This window comes from Ipomoea triloba, chromosome 9 (genome assembly GCF_003576645.1).
Source record: "Ipomoea triloba cultivar NCNSP0323 chromosome 9, ASM357664v1".
NCBI lineage: Eukaryota > Viridiplantae > Streptophyta > Magnoliopsida > Solanales > Convolvulaceae > Ipomoea > Ipomoea triloba.
Genome location: NC_044924.1, coordinates 18,927,369 through 18,942,598, shown reverse-complemented (window position 1 = coordinate 18,942,598; position 15,230 = coordinate 18,927,369). Strand labels below are relative to the sequence as shown.

The 15,230-nt window shown below is 33.5% G+C and overlaps 1 protein-coding gene across 1 annotated transcript; it reads right to left on the bottom strand.

Annotated features, from left to right (window-relative positions):
• Window positions 1-4,657: 4,657 nt before the first annotated feature.
• Window positions 4,658-14,451, bottom strand: LOC116030260 (ferric reduction oxidase 2-like). Its single transcript, XM_031272452.1, has 8 exons — window positions 14,204-14,451; window positions 13,905-14,001; window positions 13,588-13,782; window positions 12,746-12,980; window positions 8,058-8,385; window positions 6,858-7,101; window positions 5,723-6,429; window positions 4,658-5,007 (listed from the first exon to the last, which is right to left on the bottom strand). The coding sequence occupies exons 1-8, from the start codon at window positions 14,394-14,396 to the stop codon at window positions 4,868-4,870; spliced, it is 2,139 nt and encodes a 712-aa protein (XP_031128312.1). The 5' UTR covers window positions 14,397-14,451; the 3' UTR covers window positions 4,658-4,867.
• Window positions 14,452-15,230: the final 779 nt, after the last annotated feature.

Genomic DNA, 15,230 nt, shown 5'->3' with positions numbered 1-15,230 from the left:
ACAGAAAAAAATTGAGGGTGAGGCATGTAGTGATTACTACTATTATGACTCAATAGACCCACTAACCCAAGAGTCAGAAGAAGAAGGAGAAGTGACACAAAAACCAACACCTCCAAGCAGGAAATGTAAGCTGCCATCATATAATCCTGACTGTGATTTCCCTGAGCTTGAAGAGGGGATGTTATTTGAGGATGCAACACAGTTTAAGACAGCTATGATCAAGTATGCAGTTCATTTTAAAAGGGATATATACTTCTACAAAAATGAGAGTATGAGGGTGAGGGTAAAATGTGTTGAGGGCTGTCCATTTCTTTGCCATTGCAGTTGGGAAGAAAGGTATAGGTGTTTCCAGCTGAAAACCTGCATACTTGACCATAGGTGTAATTGTAAATACAAGCTGAAATTAGTAAGTCAAAAATGGTTGGAGCAAAAATATGAGGACATTATTGTAAAAGACCCAACAATGCAACACACCAAGCTCAGGGATCATATTCAGACAGATTTGAAGATTAATTTAACAATAAGTATGGTGAGGAGGGCACAAAGAGCAGTTTTACAAAGGGTGAATCTTGGGTATTCAGAACAGTTCAAAAGAATTAGAGATTATGCTCAGGAGTGTTTGAACTCCAATCCTGGAAGCACAGTTATTATTGACACTACAAGGGTAGTTCCAGAAGCACCTTGTACATTTCAGAGGCTGTATGTATGTTTCCAAGCAATGAAAATAGGGTTTAGTGATGGGTGTAGACATATAATTGGATTGGATGGAAGTTTTCTCAAAGGGGTTTTGAAAGGTGAGCTGCTTGTTGCTGTTGGGAGGGATGCCAATAACCAAATGTATCCAATTGCTTGGGCAGTTGTGGAGATAGAAAACACAGACTCATGGAGATGGTTTTTACAATTGTTGGTTAAAGACTTGGGAATTACCAACAGTTGGCATTGGACAATAATATCAGACCAACAAAAGGTAATAATTTACAGTTTCTGGTTAATAATTCCAGTTTATTAAGCAATAATTTACAGTTTCTGGTTAATAATTCCAGTTTATTAAGCAGTTTATGTTTCTGTTTCTGTTTATATTCCAGTTTATTAAGCAGTTTATGTTTCTGTTTCTGTTTATGTTTCTGAATTAATTCCATTAGCTTTAAGTAGTGTATAATTTACAGTTTCTGGTTAATAATTCCAGTTTATTAAGCAATAATTTACAGTTTCTGGTTAATAATTCCAGTTTATTAAGCAGTTTATGTTTCTGTTTCTGTTTATATTCCAGTTTATTAAGCAGTTTATGTTTCTGTTTCTGTTTATGTTTCTGAATTAATTCCATTAGCTTTAAGTAGTGTATAATTTACAGTTTCTGGTTCTTCTATGCAGGGTTTAGTGAATGTGATCCAGGAGATGCTTCCTAATGTGGAACATAGGAACTGTGCAAGACACATACATGCAAATTGGAGCAAGAAGCATAGAGGAAAAGTGTTGAAAAAACACTTTTGGATGTGTGCAAATGCAACCACACAAGAGCAGTTTAAGGATCAAGTAGAGAAACTAGGATTGAAGGATGCACAAGCAAAAGAGGACCTAGCTAACTACCCTGCAAAGTTTTGGTGCAAAGCCTTTATGAAAACTGATGTGAAGTGTGATTCAGTGGATAACAACATGTGTGAAGCTTTTAATGGCACAATAGTGAAGGCAAGGAGCAAACCAATAGTGAAAATGTTGGAAGATATAAGGGTGGCCACAATGACAAGGATTGCAAGATGCAGAAAACAGGTTGAGAAATGGCCTGGTAACTTTGGACCTAGGATCATGAAAAAGCTTAATGATAACATAGTTGAAGGTATAGGTTGGCATGTTGACTTCAACGGGGATGATGGTTATGAGATCAAGAAGGGTAGACAGCAGTTCAAAGTGAAGCTACAGGGGAAAACATGCTCATTTAGATCTTGGGACCTCACGGGCATACCTTGTCCACATGCATGTTGTGCCATCTTTGATGTAGGAAAGGATCCTGAAGAATTCATTGATGCATGCTACTCAAAGGAAGTGTACAAAAAGATTTATAGTCACACCATCCAACCACTCAATGGTGAGCTCAGCTGGCCTAGGACAAATTGTGAAGAAATACAAGCACCTTTACCAAGGCCAATGACTGGAAGGCCAAAGAAAAAGAGAACCCGTGAGCCAAATGAACCCCCGGTTGGAAAAATTTCTAGGCAAGGTAGAGTTATGACATGTTCGATTTGTAAACAAAAGGGACATCAAAAGAAGGTTTGCCCTACCAAGGGTTCTGTGGCAACTGGTGGTGGTTCAGCCTCAACAAGTATGCCTGCTGCTGTCTCTGTTTCTATTATTGCCTCAACTACTACGCCATCTGCTGCCTCAACTACTATACCTTCTAGGAGAAACAAACACAGGAAAAAATCAGGTGGCTTTGGTGTATACATCAACCAAAATACTGGAGCACAAATATTAAATGTAAGTGAATCATTGTTCTTGCATTGATATACTTTTGTGAGTTTATATGGAGCATGAGTAATGTATTAACGTTTGTGTATTATGTAGCCTGGAGGAAGAGGCCAACAAGTTCTATCATTTGGAAGGAATGCAAGTGCAAGTGCCAAGAAGAAAAAATAGTGCAGCAACTGTGGATGGTTTTTTTGGGTAGACTGTATTTTGGAATGGAATGGAATGTATTTTGGAATGGAATGTTGGAGTAATTGGTTTCCCTTGACTTTTGGGTAGAATGTATTTTGGTTATTATGCTGCTGTAACTACTGCCTGGGCAGCCACATTACTTATATTTTGTTATTGAATTGCAATGACAATGGTTTATGGTTTATGGTTAACTTATACTTGATGGTTTATCATTAACTTATAGCTTATGGTTTACATTTCAAGTTTTGATTTATGGTTTAGGGATGGTTTATGTTTTACATTTTCAGTTTTTGTTTATGGTTTAGGGATGGTCTATGGTTTACATTTACAGTTTTGCTTTATGGTTTAGGGATGGTTTATGTTTTACATTTTCAGTTTTTGTTTATGGTTTAGGGATGGTCTATGGTTTACATTTACAGTTTTGCTTTATGGTTTAGGGATGGTCTATGGTTTACATTTCCACACTTGGTTTATGGTTTAGGGATGATAACTTGGATACATTTTCAGTTTTGGTTTATGGTTTAGGGATGGTTTATGTTTCACATTTTCAGACTTGGTTTATGGTTTAGGGATGGTAACTTGAATAAATTTTCAGTTTTGGTTTATGGTTTAGGGATGGTTTATGGTTTACATTTCCAGTTTTGAAATAAATGACCAATATACTTAAACTTAATTCACATGGACAGTAAGTAAACAACAATTCATATTCATTGATCATGAAGTTAATGCATCTACGGAATACAACTCCAAAATTAAACCTAACACAACTCCGACCTAACATTACACCATAACATTTACACATAAAATTGCAGCTAGAACTACTAAAACCCCAACACCTACAACTTTAACCACAGTTACACAACTATGATGGTCAAATGCATTCATTTTCTTCGTTGCTTCTTCAATCCTCCCCAACCTCTGCTGGACCACCAAAACTTCATCTCTTAAGCTTTCAACAATCCTTTTGCAATCCATTACATCAATTTTGGTAGATTCATATTGTATACCTCCAAGTCCTTGCATGATATCCTCAACATAAAGGANCAACCTCTGCTGGACCACCAAAACTTCATCTCTTAAGCTTTCAACAATCCTTTTGCAATCCATTACATCAATTTTGGTAGATTCATATTGTATACCTCCAAGTCCTTGCATGATATCCTCAACATAAAGGAAAAAACCACACCCATTTCCCTGAAAAAACACAGTAAACCCTAATTCAAAGTAAAACAAAATATGAAATACCAAAAGTACGAAATCTAACCTTCCAATTTTGACAACCAAAAAATTTTCTTCCATTATCCCGAGCTGTGCATAATGGGGATTTCAACCCACATTTACAGTACAAACATGGCTCGTATTGTAGAGTAAAATTGCGATTTGGAATTCTTGGAGAACTTGAAGACGACCTTGAATTGGAAAAATCCATTAGCTTTGTGCCTCACCTGCGCCTAGGGTTCTACCTCACAGATGCTGAAATGGTTGGAGACGATGAAGGACTCTCGCTCGAAGAACGCTGAAATCTAACTTGAAAGCTCGAAGAACTGCGAAGAACGCTGAAATGGTGGTCGAAGAGAAGAAATGCGATGGGGAAATTCTTGCTCTCGCTTGTGGTCGTCGAATGGCTGACACGGTGGAATGGATAGACAAAAGGGAAATAAATGGAATAAGTATTTAATTGCCATGTAATCGGCCAAGTAAGCAGTTAACCGGAAACAAGGGTAAGAAACCGGCCAGCTGGTGAAATTGCACAAATTTGAGCTGTTGAGTGATGTAATTGAACGTTTTTTAGGTTGGGTGGCCTGATTGCACTTTCGCGTTACGTTCAATGGCCAATTTGGCCCTTATTCCTACAAAAAAAGAAAAGAAAAAAGATAGGAGCTGAGGGGTATTATTCCCACCTTTCGCGGTTGGAGTCCTTTTATGAGTGGTTTAAAGATCACAATTGGTTATATGATTAACTCGAATTCTTAGTGTTAAAATTTAAACTCATTACATTTTTAAGTTTTGCAAAATCGATCATCTCATTTCAATAACTAAATTTGATCAATATCATATCAAACACACTCGTAAATCAGAGACAATATTACACAACATCTGCTACATATATATTACGAGCTGAGCAGTTATTATTCCGATCCGATCCATATCTTTAATATTATATTATATGCTTTTCTTCATTCATATATATATATATATATGATGGAAAAGCAAATCACCAGTTAAAGCTATTGGACTCGAACGTCACGTTATTCACCAATCCAGAACCACATATGGCTGCAACATCGTGCCTCAACTTCTTGGGTCCCGAGGCAAACACTCCCACGCTCGACCCTTTCATTTCCATCAGGATTCCTGCACCATCAGATTGAGACAACACATCATCATGATATGATATATATGATTGCGAGGAGTTAATACCAAATTTAGCCTTTGACTATAATATGTTTGTTTAGTTCTAAACATCTTTTTGTGCTTAATTGGGTTTTGCACTTTCATGGTTTTTTCTAATTGTGTAAATGTAATTTGGTAATTTCTCCTCTATTAATATCTAATTTAATCTTCGACTATAGTGGTTTAATCCAAACCACCCTTTATTAATATCTAATTTAATTTTAGTCTTCGACTATAGTTGTTTAATTTAACCCAATTTTTTTTAGAACTATTGATTTTATTACAATGCAGTATCTGTTCATAACTACTTTTTCAACCTACTGAAGCACAAAGAGTCAATATCGCCCCACCCCTTTTCATATGGGAGTGCAACCAGATGTCACTAGACCACAAGGTCTTGACAATTTAACCCAAATTAGTACTCCACTATAGTGGTTAATATCCAATATTTAGTCATCTACTATTGTAATTTTTCTCGATTTAGTCATTAATTCTAACCGTCAATGACTCAATTAGAGAAAATCATCGAATTCGATGAACCAATTAAGCACAAAAAGACTTTAGGACTAAATCTAAAAAAACCACCGGTTGTAGAACTAAAATGGATATTAACTTTGATCATGAGATATAGAAAATTAAAGTTAGTATGTATGTATGTATGTCTCACTGCACGTACTCTTGAGGTCAGGTCTTTTGCCATAATGGGTGTTGATTGATCCGCTGAGAGATTGATTGGGAAGGCTTTCGAGTTCTTGATCAGCAGCATAGGTCAAGAGTGTGGTAATAGACTTTGTAGAGTCTGCAATGTCTTGAATCTGCTTGGCCTCCCTAGCAATCTTTTTCTTGTTCCACAGGAAAGCTGCACTTGCTGACACAACAATGCCAAAGCATATGAACAACATGTTCAACAAAGCTCTTGTGTGGTATGGGAAGACCTTGTTAGTACCATGGTCCATGGGGTAAACATAGTACTGGTAAAGAATGGCAACCAGGCTAAGGTAAATGAGGAAAGAAGCAGATATAATTGCAGCTAGCCAAAGCCAGCTGTTTTGGCCAAAAATGGAGGATATGGGTACATCTGAGGCCTTAGGTTTGAAGCAAAGGGGTTGGGGTTTTTCTGGGATTGTGCCTTGCTGGGTTTCTCTTGTTATGTAGGCCTCTATTTGTATGTCAAGATTGGAAATGGTGGAAGCAGTAGGAGTAGCAGAGAGAGGGAGGAGAAGATCCAATATGGAGAGATGTGAGGAGGTTTTGAATATGGGGATGAGTACAACTTTGGGGGTTTTCTGGTTTTGGGTTGAGCTTATGGAAATGAGTTCTTTGATGATGGAAATGAAAGGGGTGATTCCACTTCCTCCGCTTATCATCACCACCACATCATGCCTGCATCCAAATCCAAATAGGTAATGCTGCAATATAGGTTTAAACCCTAAATCTAACTGAAGCACTTCGATCCTTAGCTGCCTCAATGAGGCAGGTCGGATGGAAGGATTAGAGTGCTTGTTTCTTTTTTGTCCCAAGTCCCAAGGCTGAGATCCTTTCTCATGGGTATTTGTTGAGTCTAACTGAAACACTCAAATCGAGCTATTTCAGTGAGGTAGGATATGAATGCTTGCTTTTTTTTTTTCTTTTTTTTTACCAAAGCTGAAATTCTTCTTCATCGAGGATTTAAACCTAGGTATTTGTTTGGTCACTACACCACACTCAATTTTTTGACCACTAAGATATGCCTCAGAACATTAAGTAATGTTATAATATAATATAATGTGAATCAGTCCATGCGTGTAGCTTAGAAAGAAATTAAAATTTACCTCAGAAAATCAGTGTGGGCAGGTCCATATGGCCCTTCAATAGAGACTTGAAGAGAGTCAACAGGTGAAGGAGCAGACAAAACATCATAAAGCTTCTTGGTCCAACTTCCTTCACATTTGATGATCACACTCATTGTGTCCTCTTCCATATCACTATTTGAAGTCACAGTAAAAGGGTGCCATTGCAGCTTTGATAAGCTTGGCACGTTCAGGAACATGATGCTTGTTGGGGAGTATTTCAAACCTAAGAAGTTAAAAAAGTCGGTGTGAATTCAAGATTAAAACTTTGGACACATATATAAGCTTAGGATTCCATGAGAACATATCTCAGGAAAAAAAATTAAGAATATTTGGATGGTTGAGATTAGATATTTTAAAAAAATGCAGTTACATTTTTGTAATTATCATCACTACTATGCACTTTGTGACAACTAAATATAAATTCTTGGATAACTTTAAAAAATCAATGAAAAAAATAAATTTTAAATTTAAATTTAAATTGTAAATGTTAAATGCTAAGCAGGAAAAAGTGAACCCTTAAACCAAATAAAAGAAAAAAAACTCAATTACAAACTCTAAAATCCAAAACCCTAAGTCCAATGTACTTTTGTATTTTGCAAGTGCAATTTTTTAATACTAAACGTGCACTTTGTTAATACTGAATGTGCATTTTGTAACAACTAAATGTGTATTCCTGGGAAATTTTGAAAAGTGCAAATTTTAGTGTGTGTGTCGAAAAGATTTTTTTTAAAGTCGGTGATAATTACGAAAATGTCACCATATTTTTTTTAAAATATGATTTGATTAGTTTGATTTTTTCAGGTGTAAGAGTTGATATTAGTTCTTAATTTTTCCGGAAAGATTTATTCTCATTTGATCATGTGTGTGTGTGTATATATATATATAGAGAGAGAGAGAGGGGGGGAGAGAGCGAGAGAGAGAGAGAGAAAGATCAGTAATAATCAAATGGGGCCACCTCTTTTCGTGAGGTCCTTCATAAATGTTAACAAGCTACTACACAAATGCACACAAACTAGATTGTGTGCAATTCGCCCAGCATGAATTCACACAGACTACTACTTGTGCATTGGTATAGTAGCTTATATGCATTTATGAAGGGTCTCACGAGAACAAGTAGATGCACTTGCATATAAGCTATATATAGTTAGAGTGTTAGCCTATATATAGTTAGAGTGTTACCTGGGGCCTTGGAGAAGTTGAGCTCAAAAGTTTCACAGGGAAGGAGTCTAGCAGAGATTAAGCGAACATTCTGCTTGGACTGTAAGAGCCTGAGGTATCGATCGATGAGGAAGAGGTAGAAGCCAGGTAGCATAATGCAGGCGTAGAAGATGCCAGTGTGGAGTATAAAGAAAACCATGAAAGCTATGTAGAGGTAGTGGGTGTAGAAGAAGAGCTCGAACATCTTCCTCCTCGTACTAGGAAATGCTGTCACCCACATCGTTAGCCCCAACACCAATGATATCTCTCCCGCTACGTTTGATATGTAATGCGGATCCCATTTTAGCATCTGCATGCATGCATTATATTCATCTATTAATCTTACCATCCATTCTCATCTTCTCCATCATATCATTTTCTTTAATTTACTTTCATTATTTGTATCTTTCACCTATGTATGCTGAAGGAGTAATATTTTGGGTATTCTAATTAAGAATAAAAATATGGTGTTTGACATGGCATGTTATACTTGGTTAATTGTCAAATAAAATAATTTAATGGGCAATCCTGACCAAGTTTATCATGAATGTTGTACTGTTGGCTTAATAACCTCAATGTTACACGATTGACTCCCAATGGAAGTGGTCTATTGATCTTATTAGTTTAAGTTGATGAGGCTATCAATTTTCCTTGCCCTCGTCACTCAAAAAAAAATTAAAAATAATACTATGCATCTATATAATAAGTTATACCAATTCAAATATTTCCTAGATAGTCCTTCATATCATTTTGTAAGTGATAATTGTATTTGACACAATTGGTAAAAGAAAAATTAAAATTTCTCTTCTAAAAAGAAGTAAATTAAGACCTGCCTAATAAAAGTATTAAATAAAATAAAAGATAAATTAAGAAAAAAAAAAGTAATAATGTTTAAATTTAAACATTTAGACACTATTTTAAGACATACTAAAAAAATTGAACACATAAGTGAAACTTTGTTTTAGGGTTAGAACTAACTTTACATCTTCCATACTTATGAGGACATGTCATACAAGTCCAATTCGCTACAAATTTTTAACCTGTGTACACGTGACTGACCGGCATACTTGCCAAACATCTACCTCTGTCATGCTGGCATCAGTCTGATGTCAACATTTTCATTTTATTTCATTTTTTTAAAAAAAAAACAAAATCTTAGGTAGGTAGTTATAAGACTGTGATTGATAGATGCATGGACATTATTAATTTTAGTTGGTTGCATGGTCCCCAGTGGGAATACTAAATCTACACAAAACACCAAACATAGAATGTCTCCAGGAAAAAGCCAACTCCAATTTATCAATCACTTTGAACAATATCAATATGAATATAATGAATTGAATTTCGCCTCTTTCGTGGACCATTTGAATTTTCCCACTTTATGTGTCCCATACCAACTGAATTTTTATCAACAACCCTTATTTTGTAGAAGGAAAATAACCTCTTTAATATTTAAAAATACAAAATGAAAACTCATATATATCAATGATATAAGTCTCTTGGATAAATAATACTGTAACTTTTTCCTTATTGCAAATGACAAATGAGTGAGTTATATTTTGTAAATAAGGAAATTTGTTTTTGACTTTTGTGTTTAAAAATTTATATATAATTTTTAAAAATTTATGTTGAACTCTCAAAATTTTAATTAAGTTTACATAATTTTAAAAATATACAAATACATATATAATAAATACCAAAGTTTGAGTCCCAATAAAATGATGGAGTATAGCTCCGCCCATGCTAGTTCGGATTAGAGAGATTTTGGCATGTAAAGACAATGGAAAAGATGACAAATGATTCCCATATCCCATCTTTGAATCTTTTTGCTTTGTTGTTACAATGATAATGACCTTAATTAGTGAGCTAATAATAGCATGTTACTCCCTCTAGTCCATTTTATATGTCTTACTTACTATTCATTGATCAAACTAACTATTTCTTCTTTGTTTATTTTTTTAGTATTTTTTTTACTTATTTTTAAATTTAATTATATATTTTTTTATGTTTAATACTATTTTTAGTATAATTTTTAAATATATAAATTTTGTATACTAATACTAAACTTAATATTATAAAAATTTGAATTATGAATCACCAATTAGTCTAAAGTAAGAAGAAAAACGTGATGACATTTTGATAAATATTTCAAATAAATTTTAAAGTAACCGTATACAATTGCAAAGTACCTTAAATATATAGAAGTGCATTCAAGATGTTGCAATTCATATATCACTGTGTGCACTTTGTAGTACTCCGTGTTATTTAATATAATGAACTGTGCAATTTTGGTTAGTACACTTTAAAATTTAAAATATTTATCAAAATGTCGTTATGCTCCCTTTACTTTAGAGTCGTTGGTTATCCCCATATCAATGAGTAAAATGAGGTTTTTTTTTTTTTTTCTTTCTTTCTCGAGAGATCATCTCTATATAATATTCAAAAACACTTATACGGAGTATTTATTTTCTAAAGGTAGAATTTGATAGAATACCATAAAAAGTTGATATAATTTTATTTATGTCAGCAACCCAATTCAAACTTATAAAAATGGAAAGCACAACTACCGGTACATGCTAATTAATTTGGGGGTCAAAATAAAAATTAACAAAGTAAGCAAAATTAGCAATCATTATTGCATGGACCATAAAAAAAAGTGCATTTTTAATATACTAAAAGTACTTTTATTCATAAAAGTACATTATTTTTGTACATAAAGTGCATTATTTTAGAGTACATTATTTAAGTAATGAAAATACATTATTTTATATATACTATCAAATAATGTATTTTCATTACAAAAATAATGTATTTTTAGCATAATAAAAATTTACCTTATATTCATGGTCCACACAATAATTTGCCGTAAAATTATCATTAAAATCTGGTGAGATTTCAACTATGCGAAAATTAACTTAATATATTTTATGTGGGATAAAACGTAACTATAATTAAGCTTTTAGTAGACGCAAAGTTAATGGTAAAAAATTGGACCCTAAAATCTAATTGATCGTCATTGTTATGTTAGTACTAAAAAGGTAAATGATGAAATATAATTGAAACTTAGAGTTTAAAATGGGAAAGCTAATTAATGAATTAATTAAAATCTGTGACCATCCACTTGAAAACGGTTGGTGAAACAGTAAGTGCTGAAAACTGCATCCACCAAAACTGAGTGCTAGGAATGGAGGCCCCACCCACTCACATACCACTCTATCTTTTTCACATTTGTTCCCATACTTTTGATGGTGTAATGTCGTCTTTGAATTGAAATTAAAGTTATATACCAATGAATCCATAATCTCATCAAACTTCAAATTCACATCATCACTGTTTGTTAACATAGTTAATTTATAACCCAATGAGGTAGTTCAAGTGGCAAGTGAGTTCTCTTTGTAAGAAAGAATTTCGGGAGAATCCGAGTTTGACTTCTAGTGCCTCTCAAAGAGAACGCGGATGGACCCGGACCGTTAAACAAACGGAAAAAGACTCAGTGGATTTACCAAAAAGAAAAGACATAGTTAATTTATTAGCAAATTTTAACTTATTTAACTATTATTAATTGTTTGACTTGGTTAACCAGTTAATATAAATGTTCAATATGAATTTATTAGCCAATTTTAAAATATATATATATATATATATATATATATATATATATATATGTCTTTGAGTGGCCACAAATTAAATCCATAATCAACCTAACCTAACAACGAATCTCATATAAATTAAAGGTGCTCCCTTTTTTCATCAATCTAATCATTCTTTCTTTAACTACTTTTCAAGTTTTAATTCTAATCAATTACTCCTTATCAACATTAATAATGGCCATTTGTTTTTCATAAAATAATTTTTTATGAAAATTAATAAATATGTCAATAACTATATAGTGTGATGTCGACACTTGTTACCATTCTAAATGGATGGTTACAATATCATGAATGTTTCAAAAAAAATATTTTGTTTAATGTATCTTTCATATTATTAGAAACTCATGTGTTTTGAAGTATGAGATGTGCCCTATTTATAAAAAAAAAATAATATTTAAGCATATATCATTATTATTTTTAGTTACCAAAAAATTAAATGTAGAAATATATCAATTCTAATTAAATATATTTTTTTTCTTCAAGTAACTATGATAGTTTTAACTTCATAATCTATTATCTTGCGTAATAAAAATAATGACTAATTATTTTTGTTGCGAGAATTTCGTCAGAATCCAACTCTACTTGGACAAAATTGCTTGCATCAATAATATGTTAATCTTACTACCTGGGACCATTATTTTGTGGACCATACTATCAATGCACATTCAATACACAAATAGTATAGTTTTAATATATTAAAAATATATATTATATTCAGGGAAAGTACATTATTTAAATGTTGAAAGTACATTATTTTGTATAATATACATTCAGTACACAAATAATGTATTTTTAGTATATTAAAAATGTACATTTTATTATGATCCACATGTTGGACCATGGACCACACAATAATTTGCCTACTTGGTGATGGTAAGGCTACATTTATTCGTTTTTTTTTTTATAGATAAAATATGGTATTGTTATGTTATGTGCTAAATGTATGAAAAATAATAATCACACTAGCTACCTAAACGAGTTATATATTAGAATGTAATTAGAAAATAAAGAAATGTTTACCTCAGATAAACGGTGAGAGAGAGCCCAGAAAAGAATGTAGAGAAAGCCATGAGCGGTGAAGAGTGCCATTGCAGAATGCCCCAGCCATATATGATACTTTATGCTACCCTCTGAAGTTAACCCCAAGAGAGGCAAGATGGATGAGCTTCGTGTCACCGGATAAAACATAAACGCTAAGCAAATATTCCCGGTCAGTCCGATCACTAAGGCCAATCTGTCTATCTTTGCTTGCCACCTGCATATGTGCATATATATTATTGTTGGGCGGAGACCTATGAAGGGCCAAGTCTAATACACTGCCTCTCAAAAATGTGATAGCGAAATAAAGTTGGCGCCTTTGTTATTAGCTATAGTTTTTGGTATAAGTGTTAAGTGCTTGATCAGCAAGAGCAAAAATAATAATAATAAAAAAAAATTGTGCAGTTAAAACTGACAGGTTTTGGGAGAGGGAATTGTTGGGTAGAAGTCGGTGAAAGGCCAAGTTCAGCACCCTACCTCTCGAAAAAGTGATGGCGGTCTATAAACAAATAAAATTGTGCCTTCACTACTGGCTATAACTTTTGGCGTTAGTGGTAAGTGCTTGATCAGCAAAGAAAAAAAATTGTGCAGTTAAAACTGGCAGGCAGGTGTTGGGAGGGAATATAATCGTGAGACCGATAAAGAGCGAAGCTAAGTCCAATATCTTAACTCTCAAATGTGATGACAGTCTTTAAGAAAATAAAGTTATGTCTTCGCTACTAGCTATAACTTTTGAAAGTGGTAAAATCTTAACATTTATGTTATGGGTTTAAAAAGTATAGAGAAGTAGCTAGAGATTGAGGATGGAATTGAAGGGAACTTACACTTGAACGCCTTTGGTGGCAGCATACATGGTGATTGAACTATATTGGTAACGAACGTAGGCTGCGAAATACCAAACGCACAGAACCACGAACATGGCAACGAAGAAAACCTCAATCCATGTAACGATCCCCAGAGGCTTTATAATGTTTGGTTTCCTCAATACTCTCAACCAATCTTTCCTGCACTTACACTTGCTGCATGTACACACACACACACACATATATATATATATGTTTCAATTCCTAGCTAGCTATCTTCTTAATTTCCACGTATATATATGTACATATAAATGGAGATTAAAAAAAAACATATATACCTTTGTATATTTGGTGATCCCTTTCCCAGATGGATATAAATGCACCCAATAACAGCAATGAACAAGATTGGGAATGTGAAGTTCAGCATTATTGGACCTTCAATTCAATTCGACCAGGAACAACAAATTAAATTACTAACTCTATTACAATAAAATATCTGTCCGTGCATACTTTCTCAATCTATTGAAACCTCCCATTGAGAGATTCACAGAGCTCCATGGAGCTACAAGTTATAATTATTTATATATACGACATATATAAATATAAATTATGATTAAAGGGGCGGGGTGGGGCTAACCTTGAATATCAAAGAAAGTGGAATTGGTATCAGCAAGTATGTGCGGAAGCCATTTGAGATAGTAAGTGAAGGTTGGCATGATGATCCACATCATCACATTTCCAAGAAACACTATGAGAGCTAGTCCCAGAATTGCAGCTTGGATCATCTTCCTTCCTCCACAACACACTAATTGCTTCTTCTCGTCTCCCATGCCCCTCTCTCTCTCTCTCTCCCTTTGGTTGAAGAACGATATATAGATTGTGTGATCAAAATAAGGTTGGCTATGATTGTATTTATAAAGCTGCAGGGAGGCTAGGTAGTAGGGAGTAGTTTTGGTGAGCAATAATGAAAAAACTGCTCATATATACTCCTAAATTTTATTCATAATTTTTATTCTCTCTTACAAAATTTTGATGTTTACAATTTTATTAGGATCTACAAAATAAAAATAATTAATCATCAAATGTCACGAAAATAAAAAATTACAAAATTTTGATGTTTACAATTTTATTAGGATCTACAAAATAAAAATAATTAATCATCAAATGTCACGAAAATAAAAAATTACAAAATTAATTAATCATCAAATGTCACGAAAATAAAAAATTACAAAATTTTGATGTTTACAATTTTATTAGGATCTACAAAATAAAAATAATTAATCATCAAATTTCACGAAAATAAAAAATTATAAAGTAAAAATAGAGAATACATATAATAGAATTCGAACAATAATATATGTTACAGGGCGGTAAAGTGGTGAGGGGTGACTGGTGAGTGGTGAGTTGACAAGATAATTGCACCTTTTGTAATGGACCACTGGCCTTGCCTATTCTTCTATCCCGTACAAGCCATCTCTCTTCCCCGGCCTATACTCACCACCCTCATGCTTTTATTTCAACTAGTGTTCTACCCGTGCGGTGCACGGAAAAAATTTTATTATTATGAATTTAAATAAAAAAAATTTAAAAATATAAATATATTAAAATGTACAATTTAATAATATAGTTGAATTTTCATATTTGGTCAAGTATATATTATCATA